Source organism: Panthera pardus, unplaced genomic scaffold (genome assembly GCF_024362965.1).
Source record: "Panthera pardus isolate Hobbes unplaced genomic scaffold, ASM2436296v1 HiC_scaffold_4, whole genome shotgun sequence".
NCBI lineage: Eukaryota > Metazoa > Chordata > Mammalia > Carnivora > Felidae > Panthera > Panthera pardus.
This window is the reverse complement of record NW_026526969.1, coordinates 14,211,097-14,233,177: the sequence shown is the minus strand read 5'-3', so window position 1 is coordinate 14,233,177 and position 22,081 is coordinate 14,211,097. Positions and strand designations below refer to the sequence as shown.

General features: G+C 54.1%; 1 protein-coding gene across 5 annotated transcripts; it reads left to right on the top strand.

Annotated features, from left to right (window-relative positions):
* Positions 1 to 1,436: 1,436 nt before the first annotated feature.
* On the top strand, positions 1,437 to 18,825 carry BRAT1 (BRCA1 associated ATM activator 1). Of its 5 annotated transcripts, none has more exons than XM_019422491.2 (14): positions 1,437 to 1,694; positions 2,468 to 2,611; positions 9,976 to 10,130; positions 12,427 to 12,574; positions 13,055 to 13,427; positions 13,691 to 13,810; positions 14,868 to 14,959; positions 15,651 to 15,769; positions 15,843 to 16,029; positions 16,236 to 16,309; positions 16,941 to 17,043; positions 17,150 to 17,248; positions 17,425 to 17,600; positions 17,911 to 18,825. In XM_019422491.2, the coding sequence occupies exons 2-14, from the start codon at positions 2,485 to 2,487 to the stop codon at positions 18,607 to 18,609; spliced, it is 2,472 nt and encodes an 823-aa protein (XP_019278036.2). In that variant the 5' UTR covers positions 1,437 to 1,694; positions 2,468 to 2,484; the 3' UTR covers positions 18,610 to 18,825. The 5 variants fall into 5 exon arrangements, with proteins under 5 accessions (XP_019278036.2, XP_019278041.2, XP_019278040.2 ...); XM_019422496.2 differs by lacking the exon at positions 1,437 to 1,694 and adding an exon at positions 1,701 to 2,189; XM_019422495.2 differs by lacking the exon at positions 1,437 to 1,694 and adding an exon at positions 1,701 to 2,189 and having other exon boundaries at positions 2,281 to 2,611.
* The last annotated feature ends 3,256 nt before the right edge of the window (positions 18,826 to 22,081 follow it).

The window sequence follows — 22,081 nt, the reverse complement described above, 5'->3', positions numbered from 1 at the left end:
TCGACAAAAGTCTGAGCTGAGACTATTTATGGTTGTTTATTCCACCTGGAGTGTATATTAATGTGACCGCGGAACTTTTAACACATTATACGGTGTACTGCATCAAACCCTGCTGGGATTGTAATCTCACACACTGTACATGCACCACATAGGTTCTCTTTAAGTGTGAACAATTATGAATTCTGACCCATGTGTCCCCAGAAGTTTCAGGTAAGAAATTGTGGGCCTGTATAATCTGGTATTCAGCTCTGGAGTCAGAATGCCTAGGTTCAGATGTCAGCCGTGCCAGCCCACTGGCTATAAGACCTTAGGAGTTTGCCTCTATGCACCTCAGTTTCCTCATCTGGGCGGATGGTGACAGTACCCACCCTCCTGAGGTTAGGGCAGAATCATGCGAGCTTATTTTTTTTTTTTAGTGGGTGCATTTAATTTTATTTTTTTAAATTTACTTTCAAATTAGCATATAGTGCAACAATGATTTCAGGAGTAGATTCCTCAGTGCCCCTTACCCACTTAGCCCATTCTCCCTCCCACAACCCCTCCGGTAACCCTCTGTTTGTTCTCCATATTTAAGAGTCTCTTGTTTTGTCCCCCTCCCTGTTTTTATATTATTTTTGCTTCCTCTCTTATGTTCATCTGTCCTGTGTCTTAAAGTCCTCATATGAATGAAGTCATGTATTTGTCTTTCTCTGGCTGACTACTTTCGCTTAGTATAATACCCTCTAGTTCCATCCACGTAGTTGCAAATGGCAATATTTCATTCTGATTGCCAAGTAATACCCCATTGTGTGTATGTATGTATGTGTGTATATATATATATATATATATATATATATATATATATATATATATGGCACATCTTCTTTACCATTCATCCGTGGATGATCATTTGGGCTCTTTCCATCCGAGCTTATATTAAGTGAACCACTGAGCACAGTGCTACTGTTAAGATGCTTTTCCCCAACAACTGCTCGATCGTGCAAATAGGAGTATCCCCTTTTTTACAATGAGGAATCACAATTCGGGGAAAACTGTGTAGTTCAAACCTTTTCACCCAAGTGCTTCTAAGGGGCGGGGTGTCCGAAGTGATTACCCATAGAAGTCGATGTTTTTAAAATTCCTTTTTATTTCAGTACCCGTAGGAATTTTGCTCTCTATATTCTAACACATACCTGGTGTTTCCCCCCAAATCGTGCTGAAACACTGACGCTAAGGGAAGATGAAAATGGGTTTTATCCATTGGCTTTGAGAACCTCTGGCACACAGCTAATGGGCCCTGAGGGCTCAGTTGTGAGGCCAAAGGACACTGTCTTCGCCTTAAGGATGAGGATGCCCCTTCCGGCACCTGCACGCCTCCTGCACGCCCAGAGTATCCAGGCGGGCGAGGCCACGCCTCTTCCGGCCATAGCCTCGCTCCTTCCGCCGGAAGTCCCGCCTTCTGGCGCGATGCCCGCCGGGCGCTAGGGCGCGTACCACCGAGCGTTCCTGCGAAGGTGATGGGTCGGGGGTCACCGGATTGGCGCCGGCCTGTCTGAGGGCTTCTCAGCTTGAGCTCTTTTCTCCCGGGGCTCCCGGGTGGCCTTTCGGGGACTTTCACCCTCTCCCCGGCCGCCGACTCTGCGGTCGCCCCCTCCAGATCCGGCAAGTGGCGCGGCCCGGGGCGGGGCCTGAGGCGGCGGAGGGACGCGGAGCTGGTGAGGGGCGCTACCGGGGAGGGGTGGCGGACCCGGCAGAGTCGGGAAGAGGGGCTGGGGGCCCTGGAGCATCCTGGGGCCAGCCGGGCCGCGGCCGCCGCCTCGTGTTCCCTCCGGGCCCTTCGGGAGGCCGGTGCCCGGCGCGGCAGCTGGGTCCGCAGGGAGGGCTCCCTTCTCAGGGACCTAGCCTCACCGGGGACGGACAGACAGACCCACTTCCGGCTGCGACCGAGCCCCTGACCGCCCCCAGCTCCCGAGAGAACCCTCCCTGACCGCATGACCGCCGGGCTCCCCGTCCCCTCCCAGACGGGACACGCAGGTGCACACCCCGGCCCGGGAGAGACGGACCCGGGACGGAGCGCCTTCCTCTCTGCACACTGCTGGCTGCGGGGGTGTCGGTTACAGACTCGCTGACCCCGGGAGAGACGCTCTTCCCCTGTCCGCGCGGCTAGCGCCAGGAGGCACGCACCCCAGACTGGCCCACGGGCAGTTTGGGTGAGCATCCAGCCGTTCCCCTCCCACCAGAGTCCAGGGTTGGCAGACTCAGCACCTGAGACCTCGTGGTTTACACCAGACTCCTTTCCAGCCAGGGCGGCCGGAACTCAGGGCCCCTGCCTGCTCTGGAACACCTCCCAGTACCACCCTGGCAGCTCCCTCGGAGGATTGTGGTCCTGCAGCGCCTGGCCTGCTGTGAAAGTTCTGGGGCCTGAGCGGACACCGGGGCTGCCTGTGATTAGGGTGGGCGGGACCTGGCCCTGACCTTTTCTTTGCAGGACTCTCCAGCCTTATCATGGACCCAGAGTGCTCCCAACTCCTCCCGGCTCTCTGTTCCGTTCTGGCAGACCCCAGGCAGCCCGTGACAGATGACACCTGTTTGGAGAAGCTGCTGGACTGGTTTAAAACCATCACTGAAGCCGGTAAGGTGGAGGGTGGTGCTGTTGTCTTTTTGCCTAGAGGCCAGATGGTGCATGGGACTCCCCTGTCCAGGGGAAGGGGTGTCCATCTGGCTCCCTTCCTTCCCATCCTGGGGATTCCACCTGGCTGGTTGGGAATAGTCCAGTTGAAGCTTGAGTGAATGAGCAGGAGAACTTGATCTTGACGTTGTTAGGCTGCTTCCAGCCCTGATTCAGGCCTCCTCTTGTCCATTTCACACTAGAGGGCTGCAGAGGGCATAGACAAACTTACTTTGTTGTCATTGCACTTACTTGTTTGAAGAAATCTTTTCTTATTATGAAATGAATACATATGCTTTAAACCTTGAGCAACACAAAGCCGTCAATGGGAAAATTAAACCACCGGCAACTTGGTTAATTTCCTTCCAGCCTTTTTTCCTGACGTCATACAGCTGTATTTTTCTTTTTTCTTTTTTTAATTTTTTAATGTTTATTTTTGAGAGAGAGCAAGCGGGAGAGGGGCAGAGAGAGGGAGGCACAGGGTCAGAAGCAGGTGCCAGGCTCTGAGCTGTCAGCACAGAGCCTGACGTGGGGCTTGAACCCATGAACCTCGAGGTCATGACCTGAGCTGAAGGCGGATGCTAACTGACTGAGACACGCAGGTGCCCCCAGCTGCATTTTTCTTACAAAAATGAAGTCACGCTGTAAATACAATTCAGTGTCGTGCTTTTTCTCTGTTAACCATTGCAGAGGGCATTTTCTCTGTGGAACACGTTGATTTTATTGACCATGTGGCATTCCCTGTGTGCATGGACCATAATGGGTATAATCACACCACTGCTATTAGGTGGTTGTGTTTCTCAGGCTCCTTATCATAAATAATGCCGTAATGGCTTCTTCGCATGCACGTCTTTTCACGCAGATGTTTGATCTCTTGGCTGGTCGTTGCCTTAGAGTAGATCCCACACCATTAATTTCTATTTGTTCCTTTGGTTTATCCTGCACTTTTACTCTCTTTTGAGTTGAATATCTAAGCCTTTCTTGTTTTTTAATATATGCACCTGAGGCTACACACTTTTCTGAAGGCATCATTTTAGCTGCGTCCTTCAAAATTACTTTTGCTGTAATTTATTTCCAAATATGTAATACTTTGTACTGAGATATTTATTCTTCATGCACAAATCATTTAAAAGGGTCATTTTTTAGATTTACAATATGGACTTTTTTCAGTGTTTTTATTATTGATTTCTAATTTATTTCATTGGACTTAGAAAATATTTATGTTTTGATTCCTTTGTATGGAGGCTCTTAGCACGGCAGAGTACACAGTTTTCCCAGACGTTCTGTAGATTTCCCTATATGCTGCTGTTTCTGGTATTTGTAGAGTCCTCAGTTGTGACCTTGTTTGTAGTCAGAGTTTGCAAGTTACTTTTATTTTTTATTTTTTTTCAACATTTTTTATTTATTTTTGGGACAGAGAGAGACACAGCATGAGCGGGGGAGGGTCAGAGAGAGAGGGAGACACAGAATCGGAAACAGGCTCCAGGCTCCGAGCCATCAGCCCAGAGCCTGACGCGGGGCTCGAACTCACGGACCGCAAGATCGTGACCTGGCTGAAGTCGGACGCTTAACCGACTGCGCCACCCAGGCGCCCCTGCAAGTTACTTTTAGACAGGTTTCTTTATTTGTTATTAAAAAAATTTTTTTTTTAGAGAGAGAGAATCTTAAGCAGGATCCACACTCGGCGAGGGAGCCCAATGTGGGGCTCAACCCCACAACCCCGGGATCGTGACCTGAGTGGGACGCTCAACTGACTGAGCCCCTGGACAGGTTTCTTTGAGATACAATTTACGTACCATGGAATTGACTCAACCTGTGTAATTGATTGGTTTTTAGTGAAATCACGCACAGGGCGGTGCACTCATTGCCATGGTGTAATTCTGCAGCATTGTCGTCTCCTTAAGAGAAACTTGGTGCCCAGTAGCAGTTCACTTGCCCCCGCCACCCCTCTCAGTTCACCCGCCCCCCCTGCCCTGGCCCCCCGGCCTGTGCTCTGTGGTCCTTGTTGCTCCACACGATCAGAGAACTGGCCCCACGCTGGCTCCTTAGTCACATCTACGTTGTTCAAGCCTGCTGTCTTCCTGCCAATCGGTATGTTTGCTTGTTTCCGGACAGAGGTGAAGACCCTACCCTGAGATGGTGGGTTCAACCATTTGTCTTCGACGTCCTGTTTTTCCCTTTGCACACTGTGAAGTTAGCCTAGGTACGCGCAGCCTTAGCCTGTTCCCCCTTTGACCAATGACGTTTTCCCTGAAGCACCGATAATGCTTTTCGTTTCAAAGTCAGGTTTGTCAGATGTTCTCTTGCCGCGGCAACTCTTCGAAAGCGGGAACTGGCAGCACCTGCGACGCCGTAAGCCCATCCTTTGTGTGCCGCTTCCTTGCTTCTCGTAAGCACCATGCTGCCGGCCTGGTTCTTAACTGAAGATGAGCAGCTCTTTTAACAGACAGTCTGCTTCGTTTGTTTAGCTTATTGTTACGTTGGGACTATCTTCTCTCGTATTTTTCATTAATTACGAGGCCTTGTCTTTGTTTCTTTTTTCCTCCTTTTTTCCTCTCCATTGGATTAATAAAGCTTTCGTTTTTAAGTTTTTCTTTTTTTGGTTTGGAAGTTATGCATTCCACTTTTGTTCGTTTGCAGTTACCTCCCCCACAAACTGGATGTAAAAAGTCAAAAGTTAACTAGAATCTCCATCTTCTGTTCCAACAACACAAGGATTTCAGGGCACTTGAATGCCAGCCAAGCACAAGCCTCTTTTTTATTGTTGTCTGGTATTCTGATTCCACCTTGTTGTAACCCCTGTCAAAAGTTATTTATTTAAAATTTTTACAGTTGGTGCTTTTTTTCTGATATTCTAAAGCATATACATTTTATTTTTTAAAATTTAAATCCAAGTTAACATATAGCGTAATAATAATTTCAGGAATAGAATTTAGTGATTCATCAGTTACATACAACACCCAGTGCTTATCCCAGCAAGGGTCCTCCGTAATGTCCTTCTCCCATTTAGCCCATCACCCACCCACCTCCCCTCCAGCAACCCTCAGTTTGTTCTCTATATTTAAGAACTTCTTGTAGTTTGTTTCCCTCTTTGTTTTTATATTATTTTTACTTCCCTTTCCTAACGTTCATCTGGTTTGTATCTTAAATTCCACATGTGTAGGACCATATGGTATTTATCTTTCTCTGACTTAATTTGCTTAGCATAATACACTCTAGTTCTATCCACGTTGTTGCAAATGGCAAGATTTCATTCTTTTTGATCGCTGCCGAGTAATATTCCACTGTATGTATAAACCACATCTTCTCTATCCATTCATCAGTCGACGCACATTTGGGCTTTTTCCATACGGTTCTTGTCAATAGCACTGCTATAAACATGGGTACCTTTGCCCCTTTGAATCAGCACTCCTGTATCCTTTGGATAAATACCTAGTAATGCCATTTCTGGGTCATAGGGTAGTTCTGTTTTTAATTTTTTGAGGAACCTCCACACTGTTTTCCAGAGTGGCTGCACCAGTTTGCATTCCCACCAACAGTGCAAGAGGGTTCCCATTTTCCACATCATCGTCAGCATCTGTTGTTTCCTGAGTTGTTAATTTTAGCCATTCTGACAGGTGTGAGGTGGTATCTCATTGTGGTTTTGATTTGTATTTCCCTGATGCTGAGTGATGTTGAGCATTTTTTCATGTGTTGGTTGGCCATCTGGACGTCTTCTTTGGAGAAGTGTCTATTCATGCCTTTTGCCCATTTCTTCACCGGATTATTTGTTTTTTGGGTGTTGAGTTTGATAAGTTCTTTTTCGATTTTGGATAGTAACCCTTTGTCTGATACGTCATTTGCAAATATCTTCTCCCATTCTGTCGGTTCCTGCCTTTTAGTTTTGCTGATTGTTTCCTTTGCTGTGCAGAAGCTCTTTATCTTGATGAGGTCCCAGTAGTTCATTTTGTTTTTGTTTCCCTTGCCTCCGGAGACGTGTTGAGTAAGAAGTTGCTATGGCTGAGGTCGGAGAGGTTGTTGCCTGTGTTCTCCTCGAGGATTCTCATGGCTTCCTGTCTTCTGTTCAGGTCTTCTACCCATTTTGAGTTTGTGTCTCATGTGGTCCACGTTCTTTCTTCTGTATGTCGCTGTCCAGTTTTCCCAGCACCATTTGCTGAAGAGACTTTTTTCCACTGGATACTCTTTCCTGCTTTGTCAAAGATAAGTTAGCCATATGTTTGTGGGTCCATTTCTGGGTTCTCTATTCTGTTCCATTTATCTGTGTGTCTGTTTTTGTGCCAGTACCATACTGTCTTGATGCTTACAGCTTTGTAACACAGAGTGAAGTCCAGAATTGTGATGCCTCCAGCTTTGGTTTTCTTTTTCGGGATTGCTTTGGCTATTTGGGGTCTTTTCTGGTTCCATACAAATTTTAGAATTGTTTGTTCTAGCTTTGAGAAGAATGCTAGTATTATTTTGATAGGGATTGCATTGAATATGTAGATTGCTTTGGGTAGTATTTACATTTTAACAATATTGTTCTAATCCATGAGTATGGGGTGTTTTTCCATTGTTTTGTGTCTTCCTCAGTTTCTTTCATAGGCTTTCTGTAGTTTTCGGTGTATAGATTTTTCATCTCTTTGGTTAGGTTATTCCTAGGTATTTTATGGGTTTTGGTGCAATTGTAAATGGGATCGATTCTTGATTTCTTTCTGCTCCTTCATTATTGGTGTATAGAAATACCACCGATTTCTGTGCATTCGTTTTATATTCTGCGACTTTGCTGAATTCATGGATCAGTTCTAGCCGTTTTTAGGTGGAAACTTTTGGGCTTTCCATAGAGGGTATCATGATGTCTGCAAAGAGTGAAAGTCTGACTTCCTCCTGGCCGATTTGGATGCCTTTTATTTCTTTGTGTTGTCTGATTGCTGAGGCTAGGACTTCCAACACTGTGTTGAATAACTGTGGTGAGAGTGGACATCCGTGTCGTGTTCCTGACCTTAGTGGGAAGGCTCTCCATTTTTCCTCATTGAGGATGATGTTAGTGGTGGGTGTTTCGTATATGACCTTTATGATCTGGAGGTATGATTCTTCTATCCCTATTTTCTTGAGGGTTTTTATAAAAAAGGATGCTGTAATTTGTCAAAAGCTTTTTCCGCATCTGTTGAGAGGATCATGTGGTTCTTATCCTTTCTTTTACTAATGTGATGTGTCACATTGATTGGTTTGCAGATATTGAACCAGCCCTGCATTCCAGGAATAAATCCTACTTGATCGTGATGAATAATTCTTTTAATGTATTGTTGAATCCGGTTTGCTAGTATCTTGTTGAGAATTTTTGCATCTATATTCATCAGGGAAATTGGTCTGTAGTTCTCCTTTTTAGTAGGGTCTTTGGTTTTGGAATCAAGGTAATGCTGGCTTCATAGAATGAGTTTGGAAGTTTCCCTTGCATTTCTATTTTTGGAACAGCTTCAAGAGAATAGGTGTTAACTCTTCTTTAAGCGTTTGGTAGAATTCCCCTGGGAAGCCATCCGGCCCTGGACTCTTGTCTGTTGGGGGATTTTTGATTATTGATTCAATTTCTTTACTGGTTATGGGTCTGTTCAAATTTTCTATTTCTTCCTGTTTCTAGGTAGTGTATATGTTTCTAGGAATTTGTCCAATTTGTCCAGATTGCCCAGTTTGTTGGCGTATAATTGTTCATAGTATTCTCTTATTACTGTTTTTATTTCTGCTGTATTGGTTGTGATCTCTCCTCTTTCATTCATGATTTTATTTATTTGGGTCCTTTCCTTTTTCTTTTTGATCAATCTGGCTAGGGGGTTTTATCAATTTTGTCAATTCTTTCAAAGAGCCAGCTCCTGGTTTCATCAGTCCGTTCTGTTTTTGTTTTGTTTTGTTTCGTTTTTTATTTCTGTATCATTGATTTCTGCTCTAATTATTTCCCTTCTTCTGCTGGTTTGGGGCTTTGTTTGCACCTCTTTTATATGTAAGGTCATGTTGTGTCTTTGAGACCTTTCTTCCTTCTTTAGGAAGGCCTGGATTGCTATATACTACCCTCATGACCGCGTTTGCCGCATCCCAAAGGTTTTGGGCTGTCGTGTTTTCATTTTCATTGGCTTCCATGTAATTTTTAATTTCCTCTTTAATTTCTTGTTTAACCCATTCATTCATTAGTAGGATGTTCGTTACTCTCCAAGTATTCATGGTCTTTCCAAATTTTTTCTTGTGGTTGATTTCGAGTTTCATAGCGCTGTGGTCTGAAAATAGGCAAGGTATGATCTCGATCTTTTTTTACTTAAGGGCTGATTTGTGTCCCAGTATGTGATCTATTCTGGAGAACGTTCCATGTGCACTGGAGAAGAATGTATATTCTGCTGCTTTAGGATGAAATGTTCTGAATATATCTGTTAAGTCCATCTGGTCCAGTATGTCATTCAAAGCCATTGTTCCCTTGTTGATTTTCTGTTTAGATGATCTGTCCATTGCTGGAAGTGGGGTGTTGAAGTCCCCTACTGTTATGGTACTATTATCAACAAGTTTCTTTATGTTTGTGATTAATTGATTTACATATTTGGGTGCTTCATGTTGTAAATATTCACAGTTGTTAGATCTTCTTGGTGGATAGACTCCTTCATTACAATATGATGCCCTTCATTTCTTGTTGCGTGTTTATTGTGAAATCTTGGTTGTCTGATATGAGTATGGCTACTCCAGCTTTCTTTTGACCATTAGCATGATAGATGGTTCTCCATCCCCTTTAAATCGGCGCTTTTTAGATTTGCCCACGTGTTTACTGGTTTCTTTGATTCGTGCTTCTCTAATCTTCACGCTGTTCTCTTTCGTTCTTACTGAATCACATTCTCTGGTAGTTATTTCAGCCAGGGCCTCCCAACCGGAAACTGCCCGCCTTTGCCCCACAGTTCCCTTTCCCCGTCTCGGCGCTTCTGGACAGCAGCGTGGCCGAGTAGACGTCTCAGATGTCTTCGTTGTCCTTCCTCACATTGAGTGCTTTTGGTTTAAGAAAAAAGTATCCATTCGAGAGGTAGAGACGGTCTTCTGCTTTAACTTGCATTCCTTTTTGTAATCAGCAAGATAGATCGCCTTCGGGTTTGCTGGTCCTCGCCCCTCCCCTGTGTCAGAGGTGACGGCCGCCTGGTCTGTGCCCTCTCGCCGCGTTGAAGCGCCGACTCCTTTGTTGCGGTCATTGCGAATACTTTCGCCCAGTGCGATTATTAAATCCGGCCGCGGGAGAGGAGGTCTGGGGGTCGCCCGAAGAACCGGCCTCGAGGGAGAGTTGATCACTAGGCCTCAGTGACACTCTGCCCGGCCGGGCCCGCCCGCAGGGTCCAGCCTGCTGTTGTTACAGGAACACCCCTGCCTGCTGGGGCTGCTCTGCCACGTGCTGAAGCCCCAGGACCTGAGTCCCAGAGTCCTCGCCTTCTCGCTCCGCCTCGCGGGCATGCTTGCAGCCCAGGAAGATTGCTTCCAGTACCTTCAGGTGAGCCTGGGCCCTCCCACCGAGAGGCCCGCCGGGAAGTACACGGCTTTCTTCTGCAGGCGCACAGAGCAGCGGCGGCTGTCGTGACCCTTGGGTCTCTGAGACGTGGCTTGCCCCGTGTTTTGACGTGTACCACGGGATTTTTTTCCTGAGCGTAATCCTTCTTTGAAAAACTGACCGGGAATGACGGGGTGAAGGGGTAGAGTTTTTGAAGTAACACAGAGCTGGGGTTTACTCAGCTCTGACACCTGCCCTCCGAGCCTCAGTGTCTTCCTGTGACGGAAGGAGAGCTGTGCGTGTCACGTAGACCGTCACGAGGCTTAACCGAGAGCATCTGTCCAGCACTTAGTCCTGTGGGACGGATGAATGAGGGCCTAGTGAGGATTTCTACTGAGTAATAAGGCAGGGGGCTTGGAGAGCCGCCGCCCCAGCTGTGCGTCCAACAGCTCTTCACAGTCCCGGGTGGGCACAGTGGGGTTTGTGAGGCGATGCCTGCCATTCGCCTGTCTGGCCCTGTGCCGGCACCCCTGGCTCCTCGGAGCCTCACGGCTCACCTGAAGGCTCACCAGCTTCCTGTGGCGCAGTGTGTGAAGGGCCCCGGGGAGGCCATGCCGGGATGGAGTCGCTCGAAGAGGGGACAGTAGCGGGGAGGGATGTGTCCTGTCAGTAACTCTGGGTGCCGTTCTCGGACGCTGCTCACTTGGGCGATGCGGTCTCCCGAGAGGCACAGCCCGGCACCGACCGGCCCGCCGTGGGACCCACCACAGTGTTCCGGGGCGCGCCTCTGCTGTTCTCGTGGGATCGTACGGTAACCCTCACGTGCCCGCAGGGCTTGAAGCTTAGACAGCCCTTCAGGGTTTGCGAGGTCACTTTCATTTCATCCGAGGAGCCCTGGCCAGTCAGCAGATCAGCACCCTTTATCTCTATTTCCTAGACAAGGGAATGCCGGGGGGCTTAGTGCGAGAACCCCACAGAAGGGGCAGAACTCACACTAGACCCTAGAGAGTCTGCTGCTGGCTGTAAGCAGGGACGAGGGGCCCAGGCCGGGTGCGGGCTCTCAGTCGGCAGCGAAAGGCTGCCCTCCTGTCTGCCGGGCCCGCAGCACTGGGCTGGCCTCCTGTCCCTTTGTCAGCTGCCCCTTCACAGCCCCACGGGCTCCTGGTCAGCCACCTGCTCAGCGGGGGCCAGCGTCTAGGCGGGGAACCTACAGACCGACGATGCATGGAAGGGGGTGGCAGAGTCTTTGTGCCGCCCGTTGGCTACGATCCGCCCTGGGGAGGGGCTGTACCTGTAGGAGGGTCCCCCTTGGGTGACCGCAGGTCCGCCGTCAGTGGCGCCCCTCTGGGGCCCGCGGCCATCATAGAATTAGACTCTTAGCCTTAGGGGATTGGAATCTGTCTCTGAGTCTTGTCCCTTATCCTGGAGTCTGAGGTGATTGGACGGTTCCTGTACCTTGAGGGTCGGCCATCGTTGAGCAGGACGCCCTGTGGCCCAGGCAGGGCGCAGGCCTTGACCACATTTCTTCTGCGGGGGTAGGAGAGGCTCAGAGTGAATAACTGCTCCAGCGAGCAGCTCTGTTCGTAAGAGGCAGCATCAGGCTTCCGTCGTGTCGTGTGGAAACCCAGGAGTGAACGAGGATGTGATGCCCGTGGTAGGAAGTGTAGGACGGTGTGTGATTGTACCGTACGTGTCCCTAAGCCAGTGGAGCTTGAGTGGGGAGTTAGCCACTGCCGGCTTGCGGGGGTGGGTGTCAGCTTTGTGGGGGCAGTGGGCTCGCAGCTGGGTTGTAAAGGTTTGAACAGGTGCAGGGAGCGGGGCCTGACGCAGGTGTGCGGGGCATCGGGGTGGGGGGACACCTGGAGGAGGGTGGCCGCCTTGGTGGACCCGCATGCCAAGCTCAGGAGTTCGGTGGTCTGTGGAGACCGTTGAGACTCCGTGAGCACAATGTCACGGTCACAGGTGGACGTTTGGAGATGGAGCTCGCGGTTCTGTTTTCAGGGCGAGGATTTCTGAAGTAAACCGACAGGAGTGATGGACCTTTGTTTACGACCCCGTTCTGCCCCAAAAGCTGTGTCCTGCAAGGCAGACCTGGCATTGCCGGGGCTGGTGTGGCTGTGCCGGTGGCCACTGCCACTTCCCGGAGGCACGGCTGCCTGGGGGCTTTTCGTGTGGCAGTGATTGAGAGAGCTTCCCCGAGGAAGTGCCTCGACCAGCCCTGAATGGTAGAAAAGCCACCTCTGAAGTGCCCGTCTCCCGGGAACCCGCCCAGGTCACCGCTTCCTTCTCCGCTTCCCAGCAGGGGGAGTTGCTGCCCAGGCTCTTTGGGGAGGCAGGACCCCTCGGAGGCGCCGCCTGGACCGCCCCCAGCGTGCGCAGCGGCTGGATACAGGGCCTGCGCTCCCTGGCGCGTCACCCCAGTGCCCTGTGCTTCCTGGCCGACTGCGGTGAGTGCCCTGCCCGGTCCGCTTCCTGCCTGTGGCCTGGCCGCGCCTCTGCGGCCCCAGGGAGATCATTGCAACGTGCTGGGCCTCGTCTCCTCTTCTGTGAAAGCGGCTGTGCTATCGCGGAGCTGTTGTGAGGAGCGTGTGAGGTAGCCGGGTGGCGGGGGGGGGTGGGGGGTGGGCAGAGAAGGGGCGGTTAGGGGCCCTTCGAGGTCGCTGCAGCGTGCTTCAGCTCGGAGGTCAGACCCAGCAGGTCGGGTGGTTTTGAGACTCATTAGAATCAAAAGCTTCCTTCCAAGGGTCTGGAAATCTCCATTCCTGTTCCTCTGCCTCTGAGCAGAGGGGAGGCGGGGCCCTCGCGGTGCCTCCTGGGGCTTGCGGCGTTTGTGCTGTTTCCCTGAGGCTCTGAAGTTAAAGCCGCTTTGGATTCTGTTCCAGCTGAACCCCGTTTTCTTCTCTCCCTGCCCCTGTCCCCAACCCCAGGTGCCGTTGACACCATCTTCTCCCTGCAGGGAGATTCCAGCCTGTTTGTGGCCTCGGCAGCTGGGCAGCTCCTGGTGCACGTCCTGGGCTTGTCTCTGCAAGGTCCAGCTGAGGGACACCCTGGCCTGCAGACTGGTGATTGGCCAGTGTGTGCCCAGAAGATAGTGAGTCACATTGAGGAGTCCCTGCGCTCCGCAGCCACCCCGCAGATCACACAGGCTCTAAACGTGCTGACCACCACTTTCGGGCACTGCCACAACCCTTGGACGCAAGTCCTGTGGGTGCGGCTGAGTCCCCTTGTGGCCCGTCTGCTCGAGAAAGACCCCGTCCCCGCTGCACACTCGCTCGTGGATCTCCTCCTCAGCGTGGCCCGGTCAGTCCCCTGGGGTGCAGCTGGGAGTGGGCAGGAGTTAGGGGCGCTCGTTTCCCTTGGGAAGCCTTAGAGTGGCTGTTACACCTGGGGTCACCGCCGGCGGCAGAGGGAATGCCAGAGGGGGTCTGAAAGCCCGCACACCTAGAAAGGCTCCGTCTCAGCTGGGCGTGCGTGGCCCCGGGGCTGTGGCAGTCCCACTGGACACTGCGCGGGCTTTGGGGGACAGGACAGAGAAGTAACTTCCTTTCTGGGGTTCTCTGCAGTTCTCCGGTGCTGAGTTCGTCCAGCTGTGGCCTGTGGGAGACTTTAGCACAGACTCTGAGCCATCTGAGCCCCACCCAAGCAGGGCCGTTGGCTTTGGGGATCCTGAAACTGCAGGAGTGGTAAGGATTGGGGTTTATTTTGCGCAAGGACCGGCAGAGAGAGGTCTCGGCCCCTGCCTGGGGGCCGGGGGGCTTTCAGGGAGCTCCTGAAACTAGAGAAGAGTCAGAGGTGGCCGTCGGCAGTGTGGCCTGGTGGGATTTCAGTTACTACAGAGGCATTGCCGTATGCTGTGGCTTCCTGCACGCTGTAGCGACAGAATAACTACTTCAGACACGAGCTTTAGAGGCTCCCCGGAGATAGAGCAGACTTTCTGAGCTGCTCTGCTCAGAGCAGGGATAGGTTCGTACCCAGGGTCCGCTCTCTCCGCCGCCCCTGCTTCCCTCCCCTCCCCAGCAGTCTTAGCTTGTAGATCCTGGGCCGCCATGGTGTGCATGTCACTGGGGCCCTGGGACAGTAGGGGGGACCCAGTAGGCAGGAGCGGCTGGCCAGCTTCCTGCAGGTAAGGGAAGGATGCCTGGGTCCAGAGATGGGAAGAACGAGGAGGTCATTGCAGGGTTGTGGGCAGATGAAAGGTGGTCGTGTTGGCCCAGGTTGGGGGTGAAAGTCACCACAGGACCCACTCGCCAGAGGGGCTGTGTGTCTGACGTGGGCCTGGCTCTGAACTCCAGGCTCTCCGGGTGTTCATGAGGAGGTAGTGGCTGAAAGGGGAGGACCGGGCAGCCCCCGGGGCAGAGTTGTGTGCTGGCTGAGTCCCCCACCCCACCCTGAGCCCGAGGACTTGGGAGACAGAGCAGCAGGGACTCTCCCGGGAGGTGGGGCCTCCTGTCCCTTGGTCCTGAGCGGGCACTGTCCCCTGGAGCACGTGTGATGAGGCCTTCCTTCCTAGGGCTGTTCCTGGGGCCTGGGGAGGTGCTCCTGTGGGGTCCCACGTTGGTGGCCTGCATACCGGTGGCCTGAGTGCCGGTCACAGTGCTTGAAAAGAAGCTGTTTCTCAAGGGAGCGTCCAGAGTCCCGGCACTGGCGTCTTTGCCCCAGACTTGCTGGGGATGTTAGAGGGGTAGTAGCCACCTCACCCCAGGGTCGGGAAGCGGCACTCACCGTGTCCTCTGTGCTCAGTCCACAGGCGTTGAGGGCCCAGGCCTTTGCTGTCCTCCTCCAGCCCCTGACCTGTGTCCTTGAAGCCACCGCTCAGGCCCCCGGACTCCTAGGTATGCTGCTTCCTGAGGGCGGGCGGGTGCAGGAGGGCAGCCCCCGAGGGTCCTGGGCACGTCCTTGGTGTGGGGGCAGGCGGCTCGCTGCCCCCACTGACTGTGCAAGTGGTGGAGGGGAGCCTGTTGTCACACGCATGGCTGCTGCTCCTCTCGTGTCCCTACCCTGGAATTAGCGGGGCAGCCTCGCCCCCCGCGGGCGTCATCTCACGTGGCCCCAGAACAGCTGGGTGGTTACGCGGGCCTGCACCACATGCTGGTTCCCGACCCAGGACAGGCACACGCTGGCATCTCGACTGGGTGCATCTAGACTCTGTGACCGGGGCAGGGCGACCGCTCCTGCTGTACTTGTCTTGCTTCAGCCGCACAGTGTGTTGAGGACTAGCGAAGGGGACCCAGGGGTGCCTGGTGGCCCCGTGCCGAGCGCAGAGACGAATGTCCTGAGCAGCGGGATCGGCCCGAGCACGGGCTGTGGGCAGAGCTGGGCTCTACGGCTCAGGCGCCCGGCAGACAGGCTCAGAGCCCAGGTCTGGCCAGCCCGTGTCACCCTGGGCACGTCACCTGCCTAGAAGCTGTGGTCCTGGTCTTCAGCGTGGGGTGACGGCCACAGGGCCCGTGGCCGGCAGCCAGGCCTGCAGTGGCCACACGGGAGGCGCCGCTGATGGAGAGCCGCTTCTGGCTTGGCTTCCAGACTCGTGGGACGGTACCGGGGGCGCTTCGGTGACGGTGGACACGCTCCTCGCCTCCAAGGCGGCCTGTGTGGGTCTCCTGTGCCGGACGCTGGCCCACCTGGAGCTGCTGCAGCCACTGGTAAGTGTGGCCCCGGCCTGCGTCCGCGGCAGCAGCGGGACCCGGGCCTGCACTGACCTGCCCTCTCTCCCGGCCCCAGCGCCCCTCACCCTGGCCTCAGGCGCCCCTGCTTGGCGCCACGGTGACGATACTGCGGCTCTGCAGTGGTTCGGCGACCCCCGCCTCTGACGCGGGGGGCCACCTCTGTGCGTTCCTGGTGGGCTGTGTGCGGGTCCAGCGAGCGGCCCTCGATTTCCTGGGGACGCTGTCTCGGGGGACAGGTGAGCAAGAGGGTCCCCCCCGCCCCCCACCGGGCCCCGCTTGCCTGCCGCTAGCTGCACCTGGGGCTGCCGTCCTCTGTGTCTTCTCTAGGGCACAGCGGGTTCAGCTGGCCGGTGGGTTCTTTCCCCTGCTCTCCTTGGGTTGACACACTCTGCTGGGGAGGCCCCTGGAAGGGAAGGTCGGGTGCTTCATCTGTCTGTCTCAGGTCCCCGAGAGCTGGTGACACAGGTGTTCGCTGTCCTTCTGGAATATCTCACAAGCCCAGACTCCAGCCCCACGGTACAGGCACAGGGTGTGGCGGGGAGGGCTGGGAGGGGGAGGAGCGTGGGGAGGAGGGGGAAGCGCGTGGGGAGAACCTCTGCAGGCCGCTCGGGACAGGGCCTTCTGTGGGGCCAGAGTCGCTCCTTAAAGTGAGGTTGGAGGGGCGGGCAGCGGCACGGGGACTGTCCGGGGCTGGTGAGGACCATGGGCCATGGAAAGCAGAGAATTCTCTGTGACGGAAGGACTCTAGAGCCGGGCAGCCCTGCACTTGGGATCTAAACTCCATCAGTTAGAGGCTGGGCCAGTTAGAGACTGGGACAAGAGGCCCGGTGGGTTCCTGGGCCTCTGAGGAGAGGGGGCCTTGGAGAGTTTCTGGGTCTTGGTGCGGAAACCCTGTGTCCCCGGTAGTGGGGCATCCTGCTGAGAGCTGCCACGTCCTGTCTCGTGACCCAGGATGCCCGTTCAGCCGCTGCCCGGTGCTTCTGCCTTGGAAAAATGAAACGCAGTGCTTCCTTCTTCCTGAGCCTGGGGTCCCTCCTTGTACCCCTGAGCAGGGGAAGGAGCACAGCGGGGGCAGATGGGGGCAGGCAGGCAGGCCAGCTCGCCCCTCACCGGTCCTGGCCCTGCAGCCCTGCTTTCCCTGCTCCAGGTTCTGAAGAAGGCCTTCCAGGCCACGTTCCGGTGGCTCCAGAGTTCACCTGAGACCCCTGGCTGCAGTGATTTGGATCCCCACGCCCAGCTGTTCCTAAGAGGTAGCCTGGCCCTGCCCGGGGACGCCAGACCGGGTCGTGGGTGTGGGGCAGCCCGGGGCAAGGCGGGTCTGGCCTGGGCCGCCCTGAGCTGCCCCTCCCGCTGCAGAACTTCTCCCCGTGCTGCCTAAGCGCCTGTGCAGCCCCTGCTGGGAGGTGAGGGACTCTGGCCTCGAGTTCCTGACCCAGATGATCGGACGCTGGGGAGGTGAGTGCAGGGCGCTCGGGTGGCTGCGGGAGGGCGGGCTCGGCCTGAGCACACTGGTTGTTTCCTGTTGGCTTTGGGAACCCAACCGCCTAAGCTGCCCTTGGGGAAGGAAGGAAGGAAGGAAGGTACAAGTTCAGCCCTTGGTCACAGCTGGTCGTGGTCGCTTGGACCCCTAGGGCAGGCCGGCTTCAGACGCGCGCTCCTCGCTTCCGAGGTGCCCGAGCTCACCGAGCAGCTCCTGCGAGACCCTGAGAGTTACGTCCGTGCGAGTGCAGTGGCCGCCATGGGACAGCTCTCCAGCCAGGGGCTGCGCGTCACCCCCGCCAGCCCCGAACACCCAGGGGGCCAGCAGGTAGGAGGTGGTGGGTCCCGAGGCCGGCTAGTTCACGTCCGGCCGTTGTCTTCACCCCCAGGGTCCAGTGGGTCGCCACCCAGTCACGGGTGGTCTGGGGCCAGGGGCCAGTCAGCCGCATCGCCTGAATCTCTGGCTCTGCTTCTAAGTACCCCTGTCACTCGGGCGTGGTCACCTCCCTCTTCAATACGTGAGCGAATGGAGGGCCGCGGGAAAAGCAGCACTAGCCCCCAGATGCGCCGGAGGTGCTCGTCAGCAGGAGCTCTGGCTTCTGCGCTCCCCTCCCACCGTCTCTCGCTCTGTCCTTCAGAAGAGCCTGCTCGCGGAGCTCCTACACATCCTGTCCACAGACTCGGAGGGATTCCCCCGGAGGGCTGTCATGCACGTCTTCACCCAGTGGCTGAGGGACGGGCACGCCGACGTGGCGGCGGACACGGAACGGTTTGTGGCCAGGGTGCTCCAGGTGGCGAGCCAGGATCTGGACTGGGAGGTCCGGGCTCAGGGCCTTGAGCTGGCACTGGTGTTCCTGGAGCAGACGCTGGGCCGACCCAGCTCCCATTGTCCCTATGCCGTGACCCCACCCGTGGCGGCCCCGCCGAGCCCACTGGCCCAGGCCCTGCGGCCACTCTGCCGAGTGCAGCTCTTCGAGTTTGCCTTTCGTGCCTTGTTTGACTGTGACCGACCCGTGGCTCAGAAGTCCTGTGACCTTCTCCTCTTCCTGAGGGCCCAGACTGCTTCCTACAGCGGCCCGCAGGGGTCCGGGAGTGTCCCTGAGGTGGCCTCTGTGGAGGCCGCCCTGCAGAGGTGGCAGGCAGGTGATCAGGGCCAGCCACTGGGGTACCTGGAGCCCGAGGTCGTGGTGGCTGTGCTGAGGTCTATGGACCTGGAGGGCCTTCGGGGCGCATTGGCCGAGAGCAGCGACCGCGTAGAAAAGAGCCCTCAGTCGCTCCTGCAGGACATGCTGGCCACGGTGGGCGCTCTGGGGGAGGACGAGGCGGACTGCTACTGAGGCAGCCCAGCAGCAGCCTCCCCGGGCCTCCCCTTACGGCCCTTCTTCGCGACCCTGTCACCCAGAGAGCTCTAGCCTGGCCTGGCTGCACGAGGGACCTCTTGGGGAGGCCAGGACCAGGTGAGACCATCAAAGCTGAAGAGTCCCTTTTGATGTACTATTAAGGAAGAGGCTTATTTTTTACTCAAAATAAACGGCGTTTGGTCCCGCCGCTGAGCCGGCCTGTGTTTGGAGGCTGCCCCGGGGTAGGTGCGAGTGCCAGACCCAGGGGGCTTTGGAGAAGCGACTGAGGAGGGATTTCTTGGCCGGACAGGCGTGTGCTTCATGGGAGTACGTGTTGGGGGTCTCCACTTGGACCCCACTGTGCCCCAGGGGTGCCCGGGCGTCAGAGAGACAATGGCTTGGGCGGGAGAGCATTCAGCCCTGGGTTCCGGCCCCTCGTGATAGTGACCCCGGGTCGGATCGAGGCCAGGTTCCCAGCCTCTGAACCCCCGGGATCACTGTCGGGTTGTAGTGATTCAGAGTCTGCTGTCTCTACTGAGCAGGCAGGGAGAGCTGCCGGTGGCGACACCAGGCCAGTACCCAGGGGGCCACACGGCTGCACCAGTCCTAGCTCTGCCGTCTCTGGGCTGGGTGACCCTGGGCTCGTCACTTCCTCTTAGAACCTGTTTTGTCATCTGTAAGATAGAGATTCTCCCGTTGGCCTCCCAGTGGTAAGTGTCCTGGTGTTCTAAAGCAGCCGGCGTGGTCAAAGAAGACATTGCAGGTGGAATTGAGAAATATTTCCGACGAAATGAAAGTGAAAATACAGCTTATCAAGGTTTGTGGGATGAAGCAGTGCTCAGCCCTCTGAGTTTACAGCATCGAATGCAGAGATTAGGAAAGAGGGAACATCTAAAATCAAGAGGTTTCTACTTAGGTGATTAGAAGAAGAAGATCCAATTAAGTCTAAAGCAGGAAAATAAAAATTAGAACGAAAATCAGTTAAAATTGAGAATGAAGTCAAAAGAAAAAATCATCCAAACCAAAAACTGATTATTTGAAGAGATCAATAAAATTGATAAGCCTCCAGCCAGTCTGACTTAAAGAGAGGGGATACAAATCACTAATAGCAGCAATGAAAAGGCCCCTCACTGCAGGTCCCATGGAAATTGAAAAAATAAAGGAATAGTGAAGGAATACCGTGAACAGCTTTGGGCCCACAGGTTGGGTGACCTAGATGAGACCAATTCCTTGAAAGAAACAAGTTGCCAAAAGTCACACAAGAAGAAATAAGTAAGCCTTTAGTTAAGGAAATGAAGTCAGTAATTCGTAACTTTCCCAGACAGCACCAGGCCCAGATGCGTGCGCTGGTGAGCTCTACCAGACACTTGAAGAAGTCCTTCCCTGCCATCTCTTCCAGAGGGCGGAGCAGAGGGAACGCTTCCTGCTAGTTCTACGAGGCCAGCATCACCCTGACACCCAGACCAGACATATTCCAAGAAAACGCTGGAGACCAATGTCTCATGAACATAGATGGTAGGCGTCGTCAAAATGTGAGCAAATCGAACCCAACAACGTAGAAGAGTTGTGCACCACAAGCAGTGGGATTCGTCCCAGGCGCGCAAGGCCGGCTCAGCATTTGGACGTCCGTTCGTGCAAGCCGTCACACCCACAGGCGAATGGAGAAAAATCTCATCCTCGTGTCGACAGGTGCAGGAAAAGCATTTGGTAAAACTTGTCACACCCAGTGTTCACCCCAGAGGTGAAGGCCCCACGGCCTCTGGAAAGCCTGTGCCTTTCAGAGACACTGGTGGAGGGAGAGAAACGTGTGTGGACGGCAGGGCGACCTGTTCTGGGCAGTTCCGCGGAGAGCAGCCGGTGCTGTCTTGGGCAGACTTTACATTCATGGTTCGGCCCTGATGGATTCCACCTTTCCCCTCCTTCACCGAGGGGCACTGGCCAGGTCCTGGCCCCACCACTACAGGCCGCTGCACCCCGGGTGGGTCCTGGGACCCCACTGGGTTATAGATGGGCTCCACCAGGCTGTTGAGAGCTGACAGAGACATGGTGTGTCGTTCACCAAGAAGGTGGTTGACGTGTTAGCTTCTTGCTTTACTCCATGTTCTTGACCTGCTGTGTCCCCGCGGTTCTGTGGATCGGCCTGCTCTCCCCCTGCTCTGCCCACGTCCTTCCCCTGGCTTCACACAGCACCCTCCCGCTGACAAGCTCAGGACTTCTGCCCAGACTTCTCTCTGATTCCTGAACCTGCACGTCCACTGCCAGCGGGTCGGCTGTGTCGTGATGGGGCAAGGACACTGCACTTGTGACATCATGACGCTTCGTTGCGTCCACTGCCTGTCTTGTGGGCTCCTGCAGCCAGTTTTTAATGGGTTTCCTTCCACCCACCTTCCCTGCCTCCAGTCTGTTCTCTTTGCCTGCCAGAGTGATCTGTCTAAACCTGGTCATTGTCCCTTCCCTGCCTAGAAGCTGCCGTGGCTCCCCATTGCCAGCAGGCTGCACACCAGAGCCTTTGGCGCCCATCAGCCTGTCCAGCACAACGTCTTGCAAAGCCCTACCTTATTCCACACCCTCTAACGTCACCAACAGGAGGCTCTAAGGGTCACCTGGCCGTGGCTAGGTCTCAGGGCCCTCCGTCCGTTTCCGCTTCGGCAGGCGGTCTGCAGCAGGGCCCACGAGCCTGCATCTTGACACCGCAGGAGAGTCTGGTGATACGAATAGCAGTTTTGATTAGTCTTTTTCTTTGTTTTTAATGTTTATTTTTGAAAGAGAGAACATGAGCGGGGGAGGGTCAGAGGGAGAAAGGGAGACACAGAATCCGAAGCAGGCCCCGGGCTCTGAGCTGTCGGCACAGAGCCCGACAGGGGGCTCGAACTCACGAGGTGTGAGATCATGACCTGAGCCGAAGTCTGACGCTCAACCGACTGAGCCCCCCAGGCGCCCCAGTTTTGGTTAGTCTTAAGATGCCGTATCTCGGAATACACGGATGCCAAGCGTAGACTCTGATCTGGCAGTTACTTTCTTGCAGCTGTTGTCCACGGAGCACGTCCCACTGTTCCCTGCCTTCTGTGGCCAAGCGGTCACTGTCAGCCTCGTTGCTGTTGCTGGAGGTAACCCATCTTTCCTCTCTGGCTGCTCTTAAAATTTCTCTCCTCCAGTTTTCTGCAATTTTACTATCGTGTGTAGGTGAGGTTTTTTTGTTTTTTTTTCTTGGGACTCACTGGGATTGTTGAATCTGATTTTTTTTCCCATCAGTTCTGGCAGGTTCTCAGCCCCTGTCCTTTCAGACTTTCAGATACGGTCCTTGATCTTGACTCCGTCTCACTCTGTCACTTACCCTAGAGCTCCAGCAAATACCAGATCTCACGGTTTCCTTCACATATCCTGTGTTGTATTGGTTTCTCTATGTTCCATTCTGTCTGCTTTTTGAAAATTCGTCATCGTTTTATATAGCTTCCTGCTGTGTGCTGAT

Coding starts and splice junctions, on each gene's coding strand:
- BRAT1 (XM_019422491.2), top strand. CDS start 2,485: ATGGACCCAGAGTGCTCCCAACTCCTCCCGGCTCTCTGTTCCGTTCTG. Junction 10,131..12,426: donor ATTGCTTCCAGTACCTTCAG/GTGAGCCTGGGC, acceptor TCCGCTTCCCAG/CAGGGGGAGTTGCTGCCCAG. Junction 13,428..13,690: donor CTCCTCCTCAGCGTGGCCCG/GTCAGTCCCCTG, acceptor GGTTCTCTGCAG/TTCTCCGGTGCTGAGTTCGT.